The following is a 27,451-nucleotide window of genomic DNA, read 5'->3' on the forward strand; positions in this document are numbered from 1 at the left end:
AGAACGGCCCCCAAAAAACCTACTTTGGAATATTTCGTAACTTTCTGCTCTTGCGATAGACCTTGAAGTTATTTTTTCTCTCTCCCATTAACTACCTTGCTCTGTTTTCTGCCCATAATCACTGACCAGAGATTGGCACGAAAGGGACTGCTTATTCACCGAAAGTTTAGAAAGAAATTTTCGTTCGAAAGCCATTTTATTCTACTTGTGTTGTAATTCTTCGAATCGTGCCAAGAGACTCGCCATTTCGGTTCCTAGTTTAAACCATGAGTTCGCAGGAACCTTCAGACGAAGATAAATCCATCACCAAGAGAACTGCTAGCATCATGCTGTCCAGCTTGGCTCGGGCCATGTTTCCATCCGTTACACCCTTCATCAGTATGATCATGGAATCTGAAAAAGCTTCTAATCGCAAAGGTAAGAGTACATATTTCCTCTGAGGGCACTAAATTCTAGTAGGACAAGGTTCTGGCGGAGGCATCCGATGACGCAAATAGATCACAAACATGTTGACCATGGCTAGACTCGGTCTCCTTCAGAACCTTGAACCCTGTTGGTTTCAGTTTTCGATGCAATGGGATCTGTTACTTGCATGAACTCGATGTGAGTTTTTGCAACATCACAGACTTTTTTTCTGATGAAAAGTCTTGAACTTTTACCACGAGTTCTCTTATGTGACACTGACTAATGTCACATTTTATAGTTCTAAGTTTTTTCCAGAGTGTTTACTTGTTTTTATTTTGTGTTTATGTTTATCTCTAATTAATTTATTTGTTTTTTTTCTTTTTAAAAATCTTTACTAACTGAACATAGTGATTTTCCGAACTAATAATCGTTAGGATAGGACCAAATGAGGCAGTGAGCAGCAAAGGGATGTAAGTGGACTTTTCAAAATTTTGAGTAAAACGCGTTTAAAGTTCTTTATCCGAGGCAGGTTGCAGGTTTTCTTCAACCTTTTTTCCCAAACTAGTACCCATATCTTGCTCCATAACAGAGATGAGGTTCTCCTATCGGGTTTGCACTGGTTATCACCTTTTTTTAGTTTTGGCACTTATATCCCTTTGCTTCTCACTGCTTCAAATGCAGTCCGGCCAAAAAGTAAATTTTGGCTGCAGCGTAGGAGTAGCTTTAAACTTCTGCACATTCATTTCCATCTTCTTCGTGCAGTATCACATTTGATGAAGGGTAGGTCGATTCAATTTATTCCTTCATTTTGATTGATATGCATTCTTCCTTTTACACAAAAGATGGAAGACTCATGTCCAAGACAGCATTACAGCCGATATCGGCTGTGCTCTCCGCTTGATAAGCAAGAATACAGTTCTATAGTAAAATTTAGTTTTCTGCAAAAATATTGTTACGAAATAGTCTGATTAATAAAGTGTGAAAACTATTTTGGAAATAATGGGTTTGGTTTCGTTATAGGACTATTTTCAGAAAGCAATTATTGGATTACTTTTAATTTGTTTCCAAGCTAAAAGAATTTTTGACTTCCTTCCTTTCTCAATAAATTATTTCTAGAACGAGTTGATGTGTGCATCACATGACTTCCTTTTACTCCAATTCAATGTCATTTTCTCATTATTGGCAGTTTTTAGCCTACTTTCCCAGTAAAAGTCAGAAAAAGAAGAAAAAAGCATGAAAGAAGGCTTAATACATCTTTAAAATATCGCGAAAAAAAAAATCAAAAATGAATGAAATGATTAAATAAATATCGAAAAATTAAAAGTTGGAAAGTAGGGTATTGAGATGGGGAAAAATGTCTGTCGGTCCCCCCCCCCCCCTAATAACTTTTGAATTAATAGTCCGATTCGAACAAACTTTTTTTTTGTTCGAAAGATCTCGGCGAGGACACCTCATTCCCATATTTCACTTTTTGATTTGAACTATTTTTTGTTCAATTATGCGTGTCTAAAACTTTAAGCAGTTGGCACTAAAATTTGATCCCTGTTCCTCTCTAGGATTAATTTCAACCTTGCTTCCGAGAAGTCTTGATTTAAAATTTTCATTATGATTGCCTTTAACATTACCATTGAGAAGGAATAGATGGAGAGAGTGCAACCCTACTATACCGATACGGCAACAGTACCATGTGACCTGGGGAGCAGTTTCGAGTTGACCGTAACCGCTGAAAAAGTTCTCATTAGCTGAAGCCATGCATGGTAACAACCTTTAACTGTGGAAAGGAAAAATTAGATTTATACTAATAGTGCAGTATTCTAGCATTGTAAACTGTGAGGAAAAAGTCACACCAGGAGGTCCAGTAACTTTTCACTAGTATGTACAAATGTTTTTTACTTCTAAATAAAGAAAAAATAACATTTATATGCATTCAACGAGTACATATTCCACAGTTGCCTATAATTTTTAAATTTTTGTACTTATTTTACCTATAAAAGTTATAAAACATTGTATATCTTGAGTGCAAATAACATTTTATTTCCATAAAAAACACATTTTACTTAACTAGTAATTATTTTAACGACTCTTAAGCATTTTGTGTACATTTGCTTTGTTGGCGAGTATCTTCTCACCAAGCTCCTGTGAACAGCAGATGCGCAAGAATAAAGATTTGCTATTTTTATGCTTCAATTTAAATACTAGTATGCCTGCGTATGAAATCATTTCAAAACATTGATTACAATACATATGAATCCATTAATTTTCAGTCAATAACAGAACACTTTAAACTATTTGTACATGCCCGTCATTTTAGGGAATAAACATCAAAATACATGAAAAATGCAATTACATTATATTTTAAAATCCGGAAAGAAGTGAGGAGAGGGAATTTGAATGATAGGCCTGTATTTGTATCCGTTATTTATTTATTTATTTATTTATTAATATGCGGTAAAGGAGTTGGAGCCAGAGTTGCTCTGATTTGTAGCCCTGACTTCATAATAAGCGCTGTTGCGTCTTCTGAAAAATATTTAATGCCAAAAGAGCGGTTGCGTGCCAAAACGCGACAACTTCCCAGCCAAACAAGTCACCTGACCTGGGAAACACTGGGTCCCAAACTTATTTCACTGAGACATTTGTTATGGCTCCCTCCATTAGTATTACTTCTCAATGAACATTACTGTTGCAAGACAACAAAATTTGTAACAATGGGTTTTATATTTAAACATTTAGTAGGGAAATTACATGAAATTTAATGTTTTCCATCCTGAAATTATAATTTTATTTAAGAATTTTAATTTTTCAGCGCTAAGTTGTACCTTAAGATTAAGCAAATCATTTAGTGAAATCCCGAAGTCTCTAAGTTGTCTAGTTGCTGAAGCAAAACCAGGCCTCAGATTTCTCCGTGACAATCAGGCCAAGTATAATAAAAGTGCTTAAAAAATGGCAGTTGAATGTTAAAGTTGTTGTTGATTAAATGACACTTTCTAAAAAAATCGGGACAAGGTTTCAAAAAGCGGTGGCAGATGGTGACAGTGGGCTTCCTCCCTCCGCGATTCAAAGTTCTATTTTAATTTTAAGAAATAATAAATAACATGAGAGAAATATAGAAGACATACTTATTTTAAGTCAATTTTTCTTTCTTGAAACATGTGAATCGATCAACACGATCAGTTTTCCATTGATCGTTTGTTTTGAACTTAGAAAAGTGGAGGGTCATAGGCCATTTGCTTTTGAAAAGGGGTAGCTCCCCCTCCTTGCTCCCCCATATGAGCAGCCATGAAAGTAGTAGTTATAAATTAAAAACTATTTTATGAAATAATTTCACAAATTAATTGAAAATTGTTTTTGAAAGGAAACATTTTTCTTGATGATAACTCATACTCATATTGAAGAAACAAATGACTGGTTATTTTAGCCTACTTTTCCAGAAAAGTGAAGGAAAAAACTTAATATCTCGCAAACATGTCTACATGTCTCTTTAAAAGAAAAAAAAATGCCATAAAGAAACTATTTAATATTTAAGAAAAGAAAAATAAAGTAAGATAATCAGCTCCGTCTATCCCACCCCCTGGTAACGTTTGAGGAAGAAATATATTTGCTCCAACGACCCTGGCATTTCATTACCATGTTCCAATTTTTGAAATTCAAAGTGTTCGTTCAAAACTCGTTTATTCGTCTGGTCAGTGAACCCCCGCCCCCCCCCCCCATCCCCCTCAATATTTCGCTTCACGGACATTTTGAATTTTTAATGATACTTATGAATCCATATCAAAGTTATGAGTTTTGATCAAGCTTTTATGAAGAAAAGCTTTCCACGTAACACGCGTACAATTTTTTTTTTCTTTTTTTAGAATATTTTTTAGCAATCAAAAATTTCTTAATAATAGCACCAACCAGGGAACTTCAAATCTTTGTATGGAAACGATTACTAATATAAAATACTATTTTTAGGAGTAAAAACGGAGAAAACTTACCTTCGATTTTTTTTTTGAATTTGCAATGGTTAAAGTTTTTAACCCCCGACACACAAAGGAAGGGGGTTATAAGTTTGACGGGTCTATGTATCTGTGTGTCTGTCTGTGGCACTCTAGCGCCTAAACGGATGGACCGATTTTGAAAAAAAAAAAAAAAAAAAATGTTCGAAAGGAGAGTTGATTGAAAGTGTTCTTAGCTAGATTGCATCTATGACATTAATTAACGAAGATATCAATTAAAAACCTCTAAATTGTTTTTCGCGATTTTTGCAGAGAAAACATAGATAAAAATTTTAAAATTTAATACTAAAATAAAGAGATTTTTTTCCGCGTCTGATAGAATGTGTTTGGAGCTTCTATGTTTTATAGAATTCGAATTATAACATTTTTTATACAGCAGATTTTAATAACGTCTAAGTCTTTATTCACGCGATTGATAATCGAATTCATTGTTGGCCGACAAAGAAATAAAACACAATGATTTAAAATTTTTATCTGCTGCCAGTTTCTATTTAATAGCAAATAAAATACTTGACATTGATTTTGAACAACAAAAGGCTTTTAAAATTATTTTCAATATTCCCTCTTGATTTTACAGTTGCTACTCAGTCGGCGTTTTTTTTAAATTTTTAATTTTATTGCTGCTTGTTATCACAAGCTATATAAGAACTTGTTACTATGGCTTTCTCTAAGGTATTGTCGGATGACTTTACAACCAAAAGCTCAGACGCTTTTGCATTGAAGAAGGGGTTCCTCGAAAAACAAAAACACGTGTTGGCATTTAACTGCTAATTTGCATTTTCAACGTTTTTTGTTTAGGGCAAAATCAAGTCAAATTAAACTTTTTCTCAAAAATTCAAATTTGTCGGAAAAACTTGAATGATACCTCATTTTAAAGGTGAAAGCTTGCAAATTTTGAAAATGTGTTGATAATGCTTATAACTGCAATAGATTTTGGTTTTAAGTTCATGTTTAGGCCTCTATCAATAGGTTAGAAACAGCAGTACACAAGAGTAATAAGTTAGACTACCTATTTGAAAAGGAAAATATCAAATATATTTTTTCTTTTCACCTGTTTTATTTGCATAATGTTCAAAGGTTCTGAATAATTCAAAAAGTTTTTTTAACAATATGTCTAAAAATGCTGATGAATTTTTTTCTGAATTACCTTGGTACGTCCGTTACTAATTTCGGTTTAAAATGATGCTATTAATTTATTTTTTAGCAGAAAACTCCCAAATCGTATGCTTACTTTTTGTTTCAATTGAACAACATTATACTAAAAAATAATTATTATTTGATGAAAAAGATTTGGTAAATCAATGGTAAAGGACGTACCAGTACGTCCCTTACCGAAATTAGGCATTTTTAGATCTTCCGTTTTTAGATGGTTTTAGATTATTTCAGTGTCGGCTCGTGGAAGGGGCCGAACGGACCCGGGCCCCCTCACTTTTTTTCCGACAATAATTTATAACTTTTTATTTAACTTCCTTTTCGTTTGTGTGTGTGCATGCTTGAAATAAAAAAAAAATGGGTTGTATGTGTGGGAGAGGGGGGAGGGGGAAATCAGGAAACATATTTTTTTGATTTACTTTGTTGCATTTTTCCCCTGAAATGTGTATCATAAGATTCTCAACTTTTCCAGAAGGATCGGCACGAAGCAGGCCGATCAACACAAGACATTTGTCCCAGGGCCCTATCCGTTTTCCTTTTTACTCCAGAGCATTTTTAGGAAGTATTCACTCAACAGAACTTCTTCGGTGATCGGAGACGATATTGTTTCTACGACAGTATTGTTTTATGTCCTTTAGAACTTTCTCTTCCACGGAAAAAAAAAGTGTGTGTGTGTGTGTGTTTCCCGTTCCTTTTTTCTTCAGTTAGACAACCTAAATTCAAAATAATGGAATACTTCCCCCTTTTTGGAAAAAAAGTTTGTTCTAACAAAAAAAAAGTGCAAATTATGTATTTAAATGAACGTGCCACTTTTCTTAGACCTTAAAGTGCGCATTTCATTTCAAATGTACTCAATTAAAAATAATCATAGACAGAATAATCCAAAAGTTTATAGTGATGAAGGTTTACATTGAGTCAAAAAATTAGAATATTCGAATTAAAGCGGGAAAACACTTTCAAAAAACGCAATATCAATACTAGAATGCGTCATTTTTTGCTGTATTCAAAATGCTTTAATCCTTTCACACGCGGGTTCTATTACTTGTTTACATAGATCGTTTCTGACACTGTTTCCATACCTTCTTCAATGCGGCAACGAGCTCAATTTTGTTGGCGGGCATCATGTCTTGAATCGCTTTCTTTAGATTTGACGGTACCACAAATTCTTGATCGTATTGAGATTAGTGGAGTTGCTTGACCAGTTTAATACCGTAATTCCTCTTTTTGTTTAAAATCTATGAGTTGATTTAGAGATGTGACACGGAGTAGAGTCTTGTTGAAAGATAAAATGTGTAACTGCTGTGCCTCAGATGAAGTATCATGCACTATTATTGACAAACAGTAGAAGTCACGCATTGTTTTATATTAAGATATATATAGTTTCCCATGCACCCAGAAATCAAAAAGGATGTGTCAAATTGGAGAGAATGTCTTACACAAAATTTCTCATACGCTTTTCTTTTCAAACCTCAAACCTGAAAACCTTTTTTTGTTCACAGATATTTCAAAAAAAGATTCATCACTGAATATAATACTTTTCCAACCTTGTTGCCCCCGTATGAGCTTCTCTTTGCTCCAGGAGAGTCGTGCACGTTTCTGCTTCATTTATATCCTTGGTTTTGCTTCGTAGATTCGCAATTAAAACTGCAGTTTATGCAATTGTCCAAGTGTAGATGGCGTGGATAAGATAACTATACATTCTTTCCAACACTTATGGACGTTTAAGCATTTTTCAATGATTATTTTGGACGATTTACTTTAATTTGGGCTCATTTCTGTCAGGTGTTACAATTTTTCTACCTCGTTTGCTTCGGTTATTTTTAGTTGTTCTGTCCTCCGATATTCCTTATTTAAACCTTTCATACCAGAGATTGTAAAACATTCATTTAATTGAGTTGGATAATTTTTTTCTAACTTTAAGAAATGATACCATATGTAACTCCTTTTTTTTTTCTTCCTATTTATCACCTTGACCACCCATTTTGAGCAATAAAAGGTTTTTAAAAAAGCGTAAAATTATCGGGGCACCAAGCTCCATACTTGTGACAAACTATCGGTTAACAGGTTCGCAAATATTTTCGCTACTTTTTAAAATTCACATTAAATGAATAGATTATTCTAATTTTTTGATTCATATAAAAAATCTATCTATTTTTCCAATGTGTTAATGATCCATGAGTTGCAAAAATAATATCTGAAAAGTTGTTTCAATTGATTCACCCACTCATGAATAACGAGTTTTACTCTTTTGAATTTGCATGCGTTCATTTTTCCCAACTCAAAGAGAAGTTTTGCTCAAACAGTTCTGATATTCTATTATTTTGAATTTGGGTTGTAATGGCTATCGCAAAAAATCGTGTTTGTTACAATACGACGCTCTGAATTTGAACAGTAAGCTTAAATCCTTCAACTCGGATTAAAAACTACCATTTCCATTTGCGTACAAAGACTTTTGCTAGGAAACTTGAATTTTTTAAATAACTATTCAATTTTAAAATTCGGAAAAAAAATCGAAAGTACCTTTGAAACTCAATAAGGGTCAAATTTATCTCTAATTTTGAGACCCTTCTTGTCTTTTTTCATTATCAAGAACATTCGGCGGGTTTTACTCTTCTTTCCGAGCTTTTCAATGTCTTTTTATGCATCTCTGTAACATCTGACAATAGCGAAAGAGCATTTTGCTCTTTGAAACTTCTAAAAACGTATCTGAGAAACAGAATAGGGCAGAAGATATTTTAATATTGCTTTTTAAAATTTATTTATTATGAAAAGCCTACCCTGCAGCCCTTTACCGATCCTGCAAGGGGCGATATACTGCAGCGCCGGAAAGCGTACTGGACATAAACGTGAGATAAACAGTTTTCGTGATTTATTTTGTAGCTTTTCCCTTATCTAGGGCCCCCTAGAAATTGTCTCTCGGGGCAAGGCCTCCGCCATTCCCCAGCTTGCTCCTTTCAAATCTGAAATTGTAAATAAACAGCTTTTTGTTAGTTGTAACTGATAATCGTCCGTGGTTCTTATTAATAACTACAAGAGAATGCAATCCACTGATGAATTATTCTCATTTAACAATACCTCTTTTAGTCACTCTCCTTTTTTTTCCTCATGAGGGATTAAAAGTCACTTTACTATATTCGCCATCAGATGTTTACATACAATATCCAGGTAAAGTTTACAGTTAGAAGTTGAAACATTTCTGGATAAAATAAGCAAAGATCTACTTCATCATTTCGACCTCAAAAGGGTGTTGTTTTGTCGAAATTTGCTACAGTTAAAATAAAAATGTTAATTTTTAAAAGGGGGGGGAGTAATTGTATCACTTTCTTAAGGGTCACTGCACGTACTAAAATATTGAGATTGGTATATATTCCTGAAATGACTGTTAGTTCTATCGTTCTATCATACATGTCAAAAATAATGAAGAAAATGGTTTTTCTCAAGAGTTGTAGATGGTGTTTCGTTTTTTACTTCCTTTTACAAAAAAGGAAGTATTGTATTCGCGAAAAAAAATTCACCCAAAAATCGGCCTTAATTTCCATTTTGCTCACCCCCAAATGAATGTTGAGTTTCTTTTTCAACCTGACCACACGTGGATATGTGCCTAGGAACGTACAGACACCCGAAATATCCATTAAAATAAACGATCCCCGAGTTAATTACGTCGAATTTTCTCGTGACGTCTGTATGTACGTATGTATGTGCGTATGTGCGTATGTGTGTCTGTGTGTATGTATGTCGCATAACTCAAGAACGGAATGTCCTAGAAAGTTGAAATTTGGTACGTAGTCTCCTAGTGAGATCTAGTTGTGCACCTTCTTTTTTGGTTGCATTCGTATGCTCCGAAGGGGGTCTTTTGCCCCTTTTTTGGGGGAAATCATTGTTAAATTCGATGTAAAATCATGTGGTGTTATAATTTGGCGGACACTTAGCGATATATTGCCAGTCTTTTGGTCGCCAAGTTTTGTCGCCAACTTGGCGACAAGTTTGACGATTTTTGATTTTTTTTTTAATTTTAAATTTGGTTTCAAAAGTGTAATTGATTCTTAATAGTACAAGGCTTTTAAAAGGATTTTCAACTTTCCCTCTTGATTCTACATTGGTGACTCAGTAGGGGGCTTTCTAAATTTTTAATTTTAGTTATTTCATCAACAAATCAACGATTTGAATAATTTCCTCTGTTATTACGTTCGCTCCCTTGTGTTCCTATACCACTCGGGCGCTGTTCAATGATATATCACGTTAAAAAATTTTTTGAAGACTCTTTTTCGTTCTCCGGTTTTTAATTTAGCATGTTTCCTTTTAACCATTTCCTTAAAATCATTCAGTCTTTTTCGCTCGTCACTTATTTTCATTTACTACCGAGACTTAATATTAACAGAAAACAATTTTTAAATATTAATAATAAAAAAAGAATATAAACGTCAATCACTCAAGAAACCAGTACTGAATAAACTTTAGCATAGCACTAAAAATCTTAGTCAAACTACAATATTGTTGTGACTTTTGGCCAAACACAACGTCACTTACTGAAATCGACACTCGCGTTCAGTCTTCTTCACTTACTGTTTTTCGCTGATCTATTACCATGATTGAAAAACAGTTGATTTTCATAAGATGTGCGAAAGTAAGAATTATTAAATTGAAAGAAAAAAATTGTATTTGTGGAAAAGGGAAGAATGCCACTATTTCACTTTCAAGAATGAGAAAATAATTTAAAAAATGTGTGTTTAAAGCAAAGTTTGCCTCCCCTGAAAATTTTGCCGCCCTAGGCAGCTACCTACTCTGCCTATTGGGAAATTGGGACCTGCTCCCCCTCCCCCCCAATGTCCGATTTTGTGCAGAATTTTAAAAGGTTGTAATCGGAGCAAGAAAACAAAATCTTGAAATCCTTTTGAGATATTTTAAAGTCCATTATTTTTATTACTGCTGCTTTTTTAAAAGAACTGTAATGGTCATGTATGAGTGTCTGGGTAGTTGTGTGTATGAGTGTTTGTGTGTGTGTGGGGGGGAATGTGTATGTGTGTAGGCACATGTGTTTGTGTCTGTGTGCAGGCATGAGTGTGTGGGTAGGTGTGTGTGCATGTGTACGTGTCTGTATGTGTTTGAGTGTGTATGTGATTGTGTGTGTATATGTGTTTGTGTATGTGTGTAGGTGTATGTATGTGTGTGTATGTGTTTGTGTGTACGTGCGTGTACGTATGCAAGTAAGTGTAGGATATGGACGCAACCTGGAGACGGTTTTCGCTAGAGGAGCAGCACGTGAGGCTGCCGGTCGACGGTGATGCTGCAGAGGGTGCTGGCGGGAAAATAAAATCATAGGACATCAAAGCAGTCAAATGAAAGCAATAAGCAATCATGATTGCTCAAAAAAAAAAAAAAAGCTTTCAGAGTTTTCAGTCGCCAAAAATAAAATAAATAAATTCTTCTGCAAGCGTTCATGTTAAAAAAAAAAAAATTTAATTGTTCATTTTGAACACATTTCTTTTTGAACATGCTCTTCGTCAAGAGCTTTTTACAACAAAGTTTATTTCAAGCAAATCCACTTCATTCCTTTTGTCAAGAGCCTTTTTCAACAATGCTTGTTTCAAACGAATTCGCCTTAAAGTTCAGGATCTATATTTGCCTTGAATTTCCCCTTAGATATGTTAAAAAAAATTGAATTGTTTATTTTGAAAGTTCATTTTTGAACATGTACTTCAACAAGAACTGTTTGTTTCGAGCAAATACACCTTTTAGATCGAGATTTGCATTTGTCTTAAATTTCCCCGTTTCAAAATTGAATGAAAAATTGTTCAAATCAAAAAATGAAATGTGGGAATGACCAATTGACCATCCTCACCGACATATCTTTCGAACAAAAAAGGTTTGCTCGAATCATTCCCTCAAACGCTATTTAGGATGGGACCGACAGATACAGGACACAGTTCCCCATCGGAAAACCCTACTCTCTACGTTTTTTAAATGTTTTCATATTTCTTTGATTATTTTATTTATTTTTGACTTTTTTTAGCGACATTTTTACGATTCATTAAGCTTTTTTTCATGCTTTATTCTTGTGTTTTTAAATTTTACGGGAAAGTAGACTAAAAGTAAGATTTAAAAAATGCGTCGCACAAAAATTTATCAGAAACGAGAGAACCATGATTTTTATAATTTTGATCCAGGTTGTAGCAAACGGAGATGAATTTGACACATTGAAAATTGCCTATCCTCATTTTGTATAGATTGTTGAGCAAATAGATAAAATCATATGTTAGGGTAATGAAAAGGCTTTTCATTACCCTCTGCTTGGCGTTTGCGATTTGTCTCTCCCGCCATTTACGCTCCTCCCTCTCGCTCCCGTCCAAGCATTTCCTGCGAGCTCTCCGGCTTGAGATAACAATACGTTCACTCTTCTACTTTCGGGAACTCTTCTCAAATTCCACATACTGTGGATGTGCCGAAATAGCTCAGTTGGGAGAGCGTTAGACTGAAGATCTAAAGGTCCCTGGTTCGATCCCGGGTTTCGGCACTATAATAATCCTCGGTAGTATAGTGGTCAGTATCCCCGCCTGTCACGCGGGAGACCGGGGTTCGATTCCCCGCCGGGGAGGCTTTTTTTCTCTTTAATGTTTTTCCTCATCTCAATTTTAATTTAAGAATTATTTATATTTCACTAAAAGAAAATCATTTTGCAACAAGAACTAATGTCAAATCTCAAATTTGGAAAGGAAACGACCTCGACTGCCTCACTCCTACTAAAACGAACCTCACGACCAAGAAGACATAAAATGTTCGTACATTTAAATAACTTCCGCGTCACATTGGAAAACTCAGAAAAGCAAAGTTAATCACAACTACTGAATTTTGCTAGTCACAAAAGAATCCAGAGGAAATTTTGAAAATCAACCTGATTTTATTTGTTAAAACCAATTACAGATACTTTAATTGTTAACAAATACAAAATAGCAGCAAATAAACATTCTTCATCACCAGGGGTGCAAATCTAAGGGGGGGGGGGGTCATGATGACGCAGACTGCACTTTTGAATTTTTTAGGGAGGGTGTGTGTTTTGAGGGGCATTTTTCACTTTTTTTAAAGGGGCTCTTGCTTTTAGGGTTTTTTGCGATATATAGGGGGGTGCGCCCTTGCCCTTAGAGGGGATCATCCTTGTAATCGACAAGTTTTCTCTCCTTCAGCAATAAAATCATTACCTGTCGCGTGAACGCACTTAGAATTCCATTTAAAGTTTAATATAAAAGGTTATAAAATTGCAGTTCTGCATTACTTGTAAGTTCGAAACAAAATTAAAATAAATACAGAAAAAATGGCCCTTTTTTTCGTATGAATATTTAAAATGTGCAAATTTTCACTAACAAAATCGCGAAAAAGTACTAATATCTGTAGTTTTTAATCACCAATAAATAAAGTCTTACAAAGGTGAGAACTAGGTAAGAACACTCTCGATAGTCTGTGCAACGGCATGTGTTTCTGTGGCATCGTAGCTTCTGAATGAACGATCTGATTTTGTTCATTCTTTTTTTTTTTTTCTTCCAGAGGAGACTTAATTGATAATTTTCTTGGCAAGGTCTCATCTTTATAGAACTTTAATTACCAAAGATATGTATCAAAAATGGTATTAGTTAGCATATTTCACAATTTTGGTGGTGACAAACTTAACATTAACATTAAAACATTAGTTAGCAATCTAAAGAACGAATTTTGCTGCGTCTGATGGTTTTTTTTTAACTTCAAACTTTTGAAGAACTCGAATTTTAACCATTTTAGCATACAGTAAGTGCAATTCTAAGATTTTATTCAGGTGATTGATAATTTCATTACGTGTAATATACCGACATCTCGGTTATGCCTCCCAGAGACTGCAGTTTCGTCCTTGTTATGAACTCATCAATCTGGAATAGGGAATAACCGAGCTGGAAGCTAATGTCATCCCATATTCAAACGAAATGAAACCCTGCCCCCCCCTCCCCCCCCGCTCCCTCAAAAAATAGAAAGAAAAAAGAACTTGATGAGAAGACGCTCAAAATTATCTCTTTATAGTAAATAAAAGTAAGGTTTCAAAGAAATTCTGGAAGGAAGTCTGTGGTGGATCTGCGCCCAGGAGACCCCATAGCACCTACAGTCTTGAAATTTTGTATAAAATTACTTCGAGCCCCGGGGGTGTGCACCTGGGGTTTTATTTTGTAAAACTCCAAGTAGTTTTTTTTTTTTTTTTTTGTAATTAACTTTTTAAACTCAAATTTCTCGTAAATTGCCCATTACTGCCTATTAAAGGGGTGAAAAATTACTTTCACATATTAATATTATATATCGTTAGAAAGGGTGGAACTTTCCACGTTCTACGCAATTTGTTTCAATGCTCTAACTTAAACACGGCGGGAGTTATTTGCGTTTTTAACTCGAACTTTTTTGGGCTTAGCAAATTTAGACACTACTTTCTTCATTAAATCTATCAGTAACAGCGAAGAAATTATCCCACAATTTTCTTTTTGACACCATTGAAAAGAGCGACTTTTTTTACTCCAGATCTAACTCGACTTACGGTCGAAAAACTAAGCTTCTATCTCCAAAGGGGAAAAAAGTTACAAGTCGTTAAAAATCAAGTTCGAATAATCTCACATTCCATTCAAATTATTGATGTTTTATTTGGCGTTACATAGTTACGTCTTTTCGATTCTTCTTTCGCTTATTCACAAACTTTAAGGGTATCGATTTTAACGGAAAATCTTAGGCTCAACGCAATTCAACCCCCGAACTAAAGAGCAAAATATATTACTAGAGACCACGAATATGAAAGCGACTTTTCAAACGTACAAAACTGCAGTTTTGCAATCATGCATTTTTAATCTGTTTCTTTCTAATTGACGATTTAAATCTTTGCTAATTAAATAAGAGTGCGAAGCAATCTTCAAGGGCTGGTGAGCGTTAGCGAGCAGGGGGCAGAGCCCCTAGTTTCTAAAAAAAACTTTCGAAGAGTAGTCGTCCTCCGGAGCTAAAACTAACTTGTACCAAATTGGCACAGCTACAGCTGCTCTAAAAGGCTCATGAGCATAGCAAAACTGCCGTTTTTACGTTTGAAAAGTTGTTCAAATTCGTGGTCTCACTACGTGGTATCGAAAAACATTTATTTCTAAACGTCACGTGATTTTTTTTTTTTTTTTTTTGCTCTGATTTTTCTCATTTCATGCATGCACCGAAATGTTCTGCAAATTTGGATGAAAAGTTTTAAACTTCGCTTTGTTTCATAATAAGAAAGGGTTTTATTAAGGGGAAAGCATATTATGTTTCGGGGGTACCTTGTACTGAGGGTTTAATAAGAAAGGGTCGAGAATTATTTTGCCCAATTCTTTCTGGTGCAAAACAGAAATACTTGCCTAATGGAAACAGGGACAACAGTTGAGGAAGCAATACTAAACAGCTGTAATTTCAAATTGAAAGAAATTTCGTGAAGCTCCTTAATTGAATAAACAAAAATCCGAATAAATAAACCATTTTAGCTTCTGCGGCAAAATAGGCATTACTGTGAGTTACGCTAGAAGAGAAATTAGATTTCCTAGTAGGTTATTTGCTGTCACTCAATGTTCACCGAACAAAAGTGAAATAATCAACAAATCTTCATTCGAGGAAATGAAGACACGTTTCGTTCTTGTATGAGCCACGCAAAGCGTAAAGAAATTGTTTAACAGTTTCACTTTCTAAAGAATGAAAAGAAGCAAATAGACTGTTAGACTATTGGTTAGAAGAACAAAACTAGACAGAAACGATCAAGTGATTCTAGAAAATTGTGTTGTTGTTTACGTAAGAGTTTCAACAATCTTTACTGGTTTCAAGATCAAATTCAAAACTTAAATTTTTGCTTACCATATTTCTTTCGATTGCAAAACAAGTTTTAAAAAAATGTAATCTTGTTCTTTTAATTAAAACTAGCAAAAATACCCGGCGTTGCCTGGGTCAGTAATAACTGAAAAATAATCGCTACTTTCATTCGTTTTCTACAGCTTAAAACACCCAGTTTTGATGTTATTCAATTTCTTCCTTACACATAAAAGTAAAATAGCAATAAGTATTCAGAACGAAATAGTATTCAGTTAGAAACGAAAGCACGACATTTAACCATATAAAAATTTGAAGAATTTCCAAAATATGAAATTTTATTTGTTTAAAAAGATTAAACAGTTTTTTTTTTTTTTTTTTGAACATAGTCTAAAACCTTCTCTATATGGTTATTGAAACACAAACTGTTTTAAAAAATGTAGCCGCTCGTAATCCCACTATACTTGCTTCAGTTATTTTGGGAAATTTCAATTATTGTGGGTTCTTGGTGCGATTTGAAATGTTACCAAATTTGTAGTAATCCTTGGGATACCATGGATAATGCTCCCCCTCTCTACATTGTAAAACTGTCTGTTATTAATTTTCGTCAATGAAATATTGTCGCCAAATACTGAGGTATTTTCGCTGAATATAAAATGATGCTAAACATTTTCATCCGAAATGTTTCCGAAATAAGTACAGTCGAACCCATTTGATGGAATAGCCATTTTGTAACGAAAAAATATCCTAATAAGCGGGATATTCCATTAAACAGGATCAAAATAACACATTACATTGGTTTGGTACATTGAAAATGTATTGTATTGAGCGAGATATTCTTTTAACCGATATTCTAATAAGCGGGCTCGACTGTGGTAATACTTGGCAAGTGTTTGAAATAGTGCACAAAGACAAATTATTGCAAGTTTTTATGCTGTTAATAGATTTGCCTAATTTAGTTAGCGGATTATTTTACATTTTAACAAAAGTTTCAAAGATTCTTTTAACGGCGATATTTTGATTACATGGTGAAAGCCGAGAAATATTATTACGTAGTCTTTGTTTGCAAAAAACAGCGCCAGTTGAAAAAATTGTCTTACTTAATAATTGAATCGTTATAATTAGTTATTGGTATGTTCTTATTTCTATGAAATTAATAGATACATTTAGTAACTGATTTCTAATTGTATGTTTGATGCATGAACTCGTATGTAAGTAATAAATTTACACAAATATTGAAAATCGACATCGATTATTGGCATAGATGAGGATAAAAATTCTAAGAAAGCAATAAATTCCGTGCTTGCTCCAGAGAAACCTTGATTCAAAGTTTTCATTATGATTACTATTAATATTGCTGTTGTAATGCAACGAATTTTTGTAACAATGGGTTTTATATTTAATCATTTAATAGGGAAATTAAATGAAACTTACAATTTTCCATTATAACTTTTTTTAAACTAAGTGTTTTAGGAATAAGTTATAGCCTATGTTGCTTCCTGGTAATGTAGCAATCTATGGTGAAAAAATGGTTAAAATCGATCCAGTATTTTTGAAGCTTACCCCAGACATACTTACACTCATACAAAAGAGGTAGCCATTTATGTATATACATTAAAATAATTATTACTTTTACTGTTAGTATTATTACTGTTATCTCTATATATTAAAAAAAAGTAATGTAAAAGAAATTGTGAAATTCTCTCTGTAGCAAGCCTGCGTCTAGGAAATCCTATATTACCTGCACCTTTGAAATTTGTACAGAATTACTTTGAGCCCCGAGGATTTGCACCTGCAGTTTTGTTTTTTAAATTTTGAGTTAGTTTTTATGTAATTATTTTTTTTAATAAAATTTCACATAAATTGCCTATTTAAGGGGTTACAAACTTCCAACAAACCCTTAATATTCTATGTTATTTGAAAGAGCTTTCTTCTCCCCCCCCCCCACTGCATCAGATTCAGCTTGTATCAATTTTCTCAATCAATTAAAACCGCAGATATAAAGGTTTTACTTTAGAAGTCCTAAACTACACTCAGTTCAAGTCGGAGCTATATATTATATTGCTAGTGGATGCTAGATGGATAGCTAGATACATGAAACAACCTCATACAATGAACATAGTTGAGAGTCCAATGGCGTCACTACGGGAGGGAAGTGGTTCGTCCCGGCTGTCACCTGTCTTGGGGTGACACCCTAAGTAGAATTGCAAGTTTTTGAAAAAGCTAAAACGCATTTTTAAGACTAGAAATTTGAAAATTTTCCGGGTGAGTACACCCCCGGCTCCCCCCCCCCATTTTTATTTGTTTTTTGTACATTAGCCCACTTAAAATTTCGTTAAAACACAAATGTGGTTGTTTCTGAAAATTGCATGAATTTCATGTTTTCATGTTCACTTATTGTTTTTTCTTTTGCATTTGTAGGGGGTGGGGGGTGGCAACACACGCTCCGGGTGTCACCCATGCTAGGTACGCCACTGAAGTTACTGCCGCGGTGGCTAAGATTTGAAAAACAAATTTGTCAGTGTCCCTCCTTATGGGGTGAACACGTTTGGACCCAGTGACGACAAAAACTCATTTTCAATTAATTTTGCAGTTACGTCAATGTTCCGCCGGAACAGCGATATGCGCTTGGAATTGGCTTAATGAAATGTAAAATTTATACTCCGGAAAAGATTAAAAACTTCCCCACGTAACTAAATTTGGCAGTTACACATCTCAACATGCCAGGCAATGATTTGCCTGCGAAAGATAACGCTCCGCCCTATTTCCCCAACACAGTCGCAGGAAACAGAGCGTTAATTGTGTCACACAACAAAATTCTAAATTTCGCCACAAGAAAGGAAATAAAAATCCTCAGAATGAGAAGAGGAAGAAAAAAAAAGGGTCCGACCAGCCACAATTCGAGACTAATCTCTCGTGTGAGTTTCTTCATGGGGGGATTAGGTTGCATCATCGATTCCGTACTATTCGAGCAACCCGGATAACGTTCGATCATTAGTTTGTTTGGAATAAGACGGTCAAGTTCGATTATCTTTAGCATACATCCAGGGAAAAGTTACTAGGAGGTAAGTTTGTTTGGATTTGTCTGCAATGAATACGTTCGTGAATTGATTTAGGTGGCAAGGTGGAACGCCTACTTCACGCTTTTTCATTGAACTGGTTGTAATAAATACTATGTGGGGGGAAAAAAAGTTGAAATTTGGTATCAAAAACCTGATTAATGGTCAGTGACATACGAATTATAAAAAAATGTCTCTTACCATGAAAAAGGTTTTGCATCGAGTTATTTAATTTGCGTTTTGTTGTTAGTCCTAAAAGTTATTTCATGTTAAATCATTGTTAGTAAATGCTTGAATCTCGAATAACTGCCTAGCTGTTGCTTCTTGGGGTCTGTCTATATAAAGAAAATGCTTTTCGACTAAAATAATCAAATATCCAACGTATTGAAGCACAAAACATGCAAATTACATTACACTAATATATTACAAATATATAATTTGCATGTTTTGTGCTTCAATATGTTGGATAATTGATTGTTTTAATTTTCAACACAAAGTTATTTATTCGTTATTGCTTTTCGACTGTTTCATATGTTTGTTTTCGATTAGGATTTCAGTTGTTGACTTTCGAAAACGCACTTATTGGGTTCTAGAATCTTACATTTTGTAGATACTCTTGTTGTAGTTTCGATAACAATTTCAAGTATTAATTTTGACTATTAACGTCATTGTCTTATTTTATTCGAATGATTCCTGCCTTTTATGATTTTCAGTGTTTCCATAACTTTCAGTAACTGCACGTTTATTGCTAATTTTAACGCTTTATGTCAGTGCGGAAAAAAATCAATTCTCAGCAACACATTTCTGGAAAAAATATAAGTGAAACTTTTTACGTGATTTTCGAAGAATAATTGATAACTATAGTCATGCAATTTCTAAGTTAGGATTTCGCTTGGGAGATCCCAAACAAACCGTTGTTTTTTAATGGATCTCCTCTGTTTTTGTAAATTTATATTGGAAATAACTCTTATGTTTGTACTCATTTTAGATTTTGGTAACATTTCAATCACTACTTTTATTTTTTGTTTGCAAGTCTTATTTTAGTGGAAGTTTAAATGTTTACTTCTATAAGTTTTTAGACTCGATTTTTCGAATGAATAATTGTAAACAAGTACCTATTGTAAAGAATGAATTTTCCAATAATGTATTGATTTTTGTTAAACTGCTACTCTCCTTTGCTTGTTTACCTGCAACGTAGTTTATCCAGTTCAAATTTGTATATGATTGCCTAGGATCGTTTTTGCTATATCTAATTCGAAAATTCGATGCTATTGCATTCACAGATATTGTACACTTTGAAGGGATTTTAATTGACCTGCTAAACATCTTGATTGATACAAAACAGGTTCCTCTTCTAGTTCATATCTTTTCAAGGACTGATGCCATTAAGTCGGAAAAATAGGTGTGTTGCCGCAAGCAAGACTACTGTTCGTCAATGCATATCGAAAATGAATCCGCTCTTTTCTAATAAGACTATAATTTGCTACACGTGTTACCTTGGAATGAAGTTTAAACTTCTCGACGGTTCTGAATTTATTTATTACTGTAGTTTTATTTATCGTTTAGTTGCAAGAACACGTTGACTTTCATCCTTCACAGCAATTACACACTTTGTAGTTCATTGTAACAGTGGTCTATCTCCAGATTTTTAAAATGCATATTTGTATGCTAAATGGAAATGGTATCTCTCTCAGTTTATCTTTTTAGTATAAAACTGGTTGCATTGCTCGACTTTGCACGGTCTACCTCGAAAATAAAAATTGTTTTAAGTAACGTATATTCAACAATCAGGCTTAAATAAATAAATAATTAAACATCATGCAAAATTTCCCTTCCAAACAATGACGACAGATATTAAAATACTTTTAAGAAATTGAATCGAGAAAGATGGATTTAAAAAGCGTAACCATGAAAACACAAAATAAAATAAGTTTAAAGAATTAAACTGTGAAAGAAAATGGTTAACAAATTGAATGGAAATGCGATTTTTTGAACTTGATTTCGCTTGTAACTTTTTTTCCTTTCGAGATAGAAGCTTAATTTTTCTACCATAGATCGAGATAGATCTGGAGTAAAAAATGTCGTTTTTTTCAATGGTGCCAAAAAAAAAAAGAACTGTGGGACAATTCCTTCACTTTTTATTGATAGATGTAATGAAGAAAGTAATGCCTAAATTTCATCTAAGCCTAAAAAAATTCGAGCTAAAAACGCAAATAACTCCCGCCTTATTCAAGTTAGGGCATTGAAACAAATTGAGCAGAATGCGGAAAATTCTACCTTTTCGAACGATCTGTGATATTAATATGGGAAAGTAATTTTTCTTCCCCATATTCGAGAATTTAAGTTAAAAATGGCCCTAAAATGAAATGAAAAGAGAACTATTCATCGATTTTTTTTCGAACTGATTTGCAAACCTTTTCAGGACTTAAAAGGAACAAATTGAAAATTTCAGCGAAATCGGCCGGATAGTTCTCGAGTTTTGCGAGTTCAAACACACAGACGCTTTTTGGAGACTTCATTTTTATATCATGTAGAGATTGAAGCATAGCACTTTTCGAAAGATAAATTTTTTAACTAATAGTAGCAGAACTATTTTTTTTCCTAAAGAAAAATTTGCAAAGGGCATTATAAAAATAAGGGATAGTAACAATCATTTACAAGACGATTCTTCCCTTTTTACCATGAACGATCGAAACATATGTTTAAATAGTTTGAAGCGTCTGATTTCAGCTGTCTGTTTTTAAAAAAACTGATAATTCTTTGAAGTTAATGTTTGCCATGATAATACATGTCCAAATTTGGTACGCCAATTATTTTTTTTTAAATGAAACATATGACATTATTATTCAACTAAGCAATTTTTATTGTATTACAAGGGGCGATGAGAGCGATTTCCCTTCCTTTGTCCCACTTGTACACTCCTCTTCTCTGCCTTTCAAATACGCGACCGCAGTTTCTTTTCTTGAAATCATTTCATTCACAGACGCTGCGCATTTATCTTCTCGTTGGTAAGAATCATAAATTACGAATAATGGCGTCAACATCCATTGGAATATAAATTATTCTAGTTTTTATAATCGTTTTTATTTAGTTACTTTGATGTAAATGCCGAACAAAATGGTTTTAGTCATAGCAAATCTGTTGTGGATGTCGGTCATTTTTAGGGGATATGAACCGTTACCTTTTCCCAAAGTGGCGTGGCTTTTGTCCTTCATAAACCTGTCATAGATGCAATCTGGTTACACTGACAAGCGAAATGTGAAAACTAAACGCATAAAATGAAACTGCTTTCGCTAATTGAAGCACATCACGAAGCATCAGAAGTCTGCACCGAAGTTAGCAGTCTTTTCGAAAGGATCCTGAAGTTTTGTACCTTGCCTTTTCTATGACTTTTTTTTTTTTTCTTTATTTATTTATTTATTTTTGTGTGTGTGTGTGTTGTTCATTGTATTCCCTGGTTTTGTTCAAGCATAGTCACATATTATATTGAATGGCAGTGCTTAACAATATTTAGTTTATGTAAGCTAATGAATACGCAAAAAGTTATTAGATACAGTTGATAAAACATAAATAAAAATCTAAAAATAAATTTAAAAACTTAACATTGAAATCAAAATATTTATTTTTTAATCGAGGGTCATGTCTAAAACCAAGTGGTGAGGGATTTTTTTTTCTTTTTTATATTTTGAGCTAATTTGAATTTAATTTTAAAAAACAATGTATCCGTAATTTTTATCAATAAATGAGATAATATTGATGTTCGGTAAAACATTTTCATTAAAAAATAGTTGAGTAGAGAAAGGAAATCAATACTTAAAGATCGAGGTGCCGTTCGAAATAGTAGCACCGGTACAGATATTTTCCATGCGTTACCGAGAACTCGAGTTCACTGTCTTGTTTCAGATATTTGATGGTGAAATTTGTTTCTACGGCTGTGATTTAAAAACAATATTAATTTAGCCATAGGTGCCCCCCTCAACAGCAAGGTTACACCTCAACCCCCAATACCATAAAGCCCCCACAAAAGAGAGAAAACCACCTTTCAAAACACCCTCTTCCTAAAAATGTTAGTGGTGTAGTATGTGCCATGACCCTCCCCCCCCTCTAGGTGGGCACTCCTGATTTAGCTTTGTAATAAATGAATTCTTGTAATTTAATTTTCACCGTTAGTTATGCGACTTTGGATTAAAATACTCTTACAGCGAAAGAATTTCAGCACGGCAGATGGGAGAGAAAGAACAGAGGTGGAATACGATTGAGAAAATTACGTATCTACTTTTCTGGGAAAAAAATGTTATTTTTCAACGTACTCTGCTAACAATGAAACAAACAAAAATTTATTCGATAAGTAACCGATTAAATCAATTCGATAAGTAATTGATTAAAATCAATTAATTTTTTGTATTACTACACCAATTCCAGCCTAAACAGGCGCAAATTTGAAAAGCAAACGGCTTGCAACTATTTTGGATTCACCAGCTTTTCGAAGCAAGAAAATGGTGCAATGTGAAGAAATATTAATGAAGGATACTCTATTGTGAAGAATATTCTTTTCAAAGTTCGTTTAGTTTTGCTTGTGAACATCTTTCTGTTAAATGATCAAGTTACCAATGTATCCACCGTTGCAGATATTATTCTCACGTACCAATGCCTTAGCCACCACTCAGCGTATCCTTAGAAATCCTATTATTTGAAAAAAAATAATTTCTTATACACATAAACAACAGCAGAGATTATTTTAGCTGTTCCAACACAACCTTGCGCATAAAATTCCTGCATAATTCGATGAACACCAGTAAACAAGACAACGATTATTCCCATCTGATTTATCGATATTCCTACATCGCATCTGCTACAGGTAAAAATCTGCATCTCCACGTGGAGTCAGTCTTCTGCAACAACTTGCTCGAATTGAAGACTAATGGTTTAAAAATCGCACTTGTAAGATCTTATCATTCGATCTCCTCCTAGGAAAAACCTCCGTTGATCCAGCTGACTGCGCTCTGGTTAAACGGTACCAAAAAAAATAAACTTCAAGAAGTTCGGAAATTTCCTTCGGATGGTGGAAGATTGCTTCAGAACGAAATATTAGTAACTGAAACACGCTTGGATACGTTGCCGTCCTTGCCTCACACAGCTCAGTTGGAAAGTGAAGGTCAATTCGGTTGCGAAATATCGTTTCGGTATCAAGTGGTGAAACTAGAAAGATCATTCGGCGTGTCCAGTTTCTCGGATACAGAAGTCCCCTCAGTTTTTGACATTTTTAGAATCGATATCTCCAAAGGACTGGTGGAAATAATGGATCCCAAAGAAGCAGATGTGTCGGAGATCGTGGAGGAAACAATCCCTCGTAAGTTACTAGCTTTCATTGAGTGTATTCTACAAGTTTGTTTTTAACGATACCTTCTGCTGTTACTTATAAATTATGAAAGTGAAGTTCTTTAAAATCTGTTGTTTTTTATATGGAAAGCTTAACTGAATTTTTCTCCCGAAGTTGAACTACATCACTGCAAGGGGAAATGTCGCAACTGACGTCAAACGCTATGGACTAAAAACTTCAATTCAAAATATGCGGCTTAAATTATTTTAAAAGTATTTTAGGTTCAGTTGACATTTGTTTGCTTATGATGTAGAGGTGTTTAAATTCAAAGCAGAGCAACTATTGATGAATTCATCAAAAGCGTCCAATACATCATTTAAAAATGACGAAAAAGATGAAAATAAGGAACAAAAGAAAAATATGCATTCCACGCCATTACCAAATTATTTACTAGTGGTACCCTCACGACTTTGCCCTTAGTAGAAACTTGAAAGGTCTTTTGGTTCGCCTGTATATTAACAAATAATGTATGTTGCATTTCTCGCCAATTGGCTTGCCTATGTTACGGTTCCACGTTATGATAACTTAGTAATTTACTTGTCCATCTTATGATAATTTTACTCGGGGAAAATGTTCTTAAAATTGGAATCGAAAAAGAACAAATTCGAATTTTCGAAAAATCGCTTCGAGGTGCACACCCCCATGCTACAAACTAACTTTGTGCCAAATTTCATGAAAATCGGTCGGACGGTCTTGGCGCTATGCGCGTCACAGAGATCCAGACATCCTCCGGATATCCAGACAGAGAGGCTTTCAGCTTTATTATTAGTTAAGATATGGTCTTACAAATTGCGTTTTAAGATTTGAGTTTAAGAAAATATTCGTACTAGAGTCCCCATGCCGCCTTTCTTTATTATTACAAGCACTGGGTTTTTTAACCGACACTTGCAAAAAAATTAAGTGGAATAGCCCCTGAATGTGAAACATTGCTTAAATTTATTGAACCATAATTTTGAACCATTTTCCTGGAAAATGCTCCAGATCCTCCTATCCATAAAATCTTATATGGAAGATATTTTCAATCGGCTCATGATATCTTCTAATCCGTATAATTCCAAGATTAGAAAATTGCCAAAAAAAAAAAACCTTAGGAGCTTATCCCAGGAAGTTGTAAATATAGAATTATTACATTCTCCTACAGTAACCATTACAACAAGAACACGAACAGAAAGTAGCTAGCTCTACATTGGACACCGATTCGGAAACAGTTTCTGATTTTAACATAAATTCCAAATTTGGGGGGGGGGGGGGGATTGAGTTTAACTAATTGATTGATAAAATGTATTTTATTTCCCAGTATAATAGTGGATTGTTTGATTCTTTGTTATCATTCTTTTTTTCTTTCTTTATTACTTTTTTCTTTAAATATTTTTTATTCCTTAATTTTTCAAAATATGTTTTATACAATAAATAAAATATTTGCATTTTGCAAACCACCATATATTAATTTTTATAAAATCCTTACATATTTTTCAAATATGCGTTCACCATATTTGATCCGCCATTTTGTTTACAGTAATTTTGACTTCAGATTTATAATCCGCGACCTCAAAAACCTCTCTATACCAATTTTTGGCACAAATCTAAGTTTATTTGAGGTTTTGGCCAGCTTTTCGGGATTTGGCTCCACTGTGCGTACGTTTTAAGCTAGAGTGACCACAAAAAAAATAAACAAAATAAATAAATAAATAAATAAAAACTTTACATGCAGACGCACAGACAAATGCAAACACACAAAAAATGCATTCAACCCAATTTGATACTTCTAAAACGGTCGGAATTTTAAAAAATTCACGGTTCGAATACTTTACTCTTTGTATTAGATATAGAACAAAGTAAAAATGAGCAACAACAAATGATCCTTCCCAAAAAAGTCTAAACAGAGTAGATTTAAAAAATACTATTCAAACAAACAAATAATCATAGACTTTCAAATAAGTTTAAATATTTTTAACGTGAAAACAACTTTCCGGAAACAAAATAGTGGACGTATTTTACAATGCAAAGGAAAGCTATTCGTTTTTATCATACCCCCTCCCCCCTTCAGAATGAGACCCCTCTAAAATTACCCCTCCACCCTAAAAATTCCATAGGCCTCGTCAACGCCATGAATACAAGCGGGTTCATTGCGAGCACCCCTGGTTATACGTAAACAAAATAAAATTCCATCGTTTAAACTTTCGAACTGTTTGGTAAATCAAGAGTATTTTTAGCACTTTCCAGTAAAAGTTTTAAAAAATAAATGAGTGATTAATCATTAATTAATTAATTATGTTATTAACTAGTGAAAATATTGCTATTAGCAAAAAGACGTCAAACTAGATTACATCAATTAGTATCGAAAAAAAAAAACTTTTGAAATTATGCTTATGCATTGAAATCCACTATGGATGCTTAAAATCAGTGATCAAAATTAGATGACAGTCAAAATAGATCTAATGAAAGAACTCATTAGATATTATTTTGATAAAAAAATACTAATGAGAGTTAATTATCATTGCGTAAATTTATATTTTACTCTTAACTAAGTTTAGATTCTTCAGACTTTCGCTTAAACTTCAATTTTGGTTTCTCTTTTTAAAAAAGTGTGAGCCTAAATACAGAATGAGTAATTTATATAATGTTATTTTTCTTTTTTGTGCAAGTATGATGACAAGCAAAAAAAAAAAAAAAAAATTTTAAAGCAAAATTGGATTTTTACACCTAATTTAAAACTTTTTGTACGCACCGTACTCTAATGCTGGTCTTTATTTATTTCTTCGCTGCTTTTTTTGAGCAATCACGATTGCTTATTGTTCTCATTTGACTGTTTTGATGTTCCTATGATTTTACTTTTTCACCGCCTCCCTCTGCAGCACCACCGTCGACCGGCCTCACGATGCTTCTCCTGTAGTGAAAACCGTCTACAGGTTATATCCGTATCCAACATACACACGCATACACACACACACACACACACCTGCACACACACAAACACACACGCACCTGCACACACACACTCATACCTGCACACAGACACAAATACACACACATACACACACTCATGCCTGCACAAAGACACAAACACCCACGCATACATACACACACTTACATACACACGCACACTTGCATACAAACACAGACGCATGCATACACATACCTATACACACACACGTACTCACACACACGCCTACATACACACACACACACTCGTGATTGCGAAAAACATAATTTGAATTCAAAATGCCATAATTCAAATTATTATTATTGTTTGTGTGTGTGTGTCGAGGATGTGAGGCTTCCTCACAAGCATTCTAGGCGGAGTTCGGGCTCCGCAGCACTCCCAATTCGGCGTCCCTGTGCTTCTGAGGTGAGGAAATATGCAGCGGTTGGTGCATCAGTGGAAATTGTGTAAATTGTAATCGAAAATGGGTCAAATTATTCATTACCAAAGACAAAAAAAAACGTCTAAAAATAATTTTTTTAAATAAATTCATACAAATATGCTACATGAATTTTAACTCCCTTTTTCTCACGAGAAATTACATGTCCCTTAATAGAGCGAAAGAAATTAGAGTATCATACATCTTTAGATTTTATCGGAGAATGCTGAACTTTCTTTAAACATTTACTTTGGAAATCGATTTTTGAAAAATATATATCAAAAC

The 27,451-nt window shown here is 34.0% G+C and overlaps 1 protein-coding gene and 2 non-coding genes across 4 annotated transcripts in view; all 3 read left to right on the forward strand.

Annotated features, from left to right (window-relative positions):
* Window positions 1-245: 245 nt before the first annotated feature.
* The window catches only part of LOC129216090 (acyl-coenzyme A diphosphatase NUDT19-like), a 120,583-nt gene continuing 93,377 nt past the window's right edge, over window positions 246-27,451 (forward strand). The window contains exon 1 of one of the 2 annotated variants that reach the window (XM_054850238.1): window positions 246-417. In XM_054850238.1, the coding sequence (XP_054706213.1) occupies window positions 267-417 (151 nt within the window). In that variant the 5' untranslated portion in view covers window positions 246-266. Of the gene's footprint in view, window positions 418-23,644; window positions 23,775-27,451 lie in introns of those variants that run through there. The other variant, XM_054850239.1, reaches the window with a different exon arrangement.
* Trnaf-gaa (transfer RNA phenylalanine (anticodon GAA)) lies at window positions 11,991-12,063 on the forward strand. The gene has a single exon. It is a non-coding gene; the product is annotated as a tRNA-Phe (tRNA).
* Trnad-guc (transfer RNA aspartic acid (anticodon GUC)) lies at window positions 12,073-12,144 on the forward strand. The gene has a single exon. It is a non-coding gene; the product is annotated as a tRNA-Asp (tRNA).

This window comes from Uloborus diversus, chromosome 2 (genome assembly GCF_026930045.1).
Source record: "Uloborus diversus isolate 005 chromosome 2, Udiv.v.3.1, whole genome shotgun sequence".
Classification (NCBI taxonomy): Eukaryota; Metazoa; Arthropoda; class Arachnida; order Araneae; family Uloboridae; genus Uloborus; species Uloborus diversus.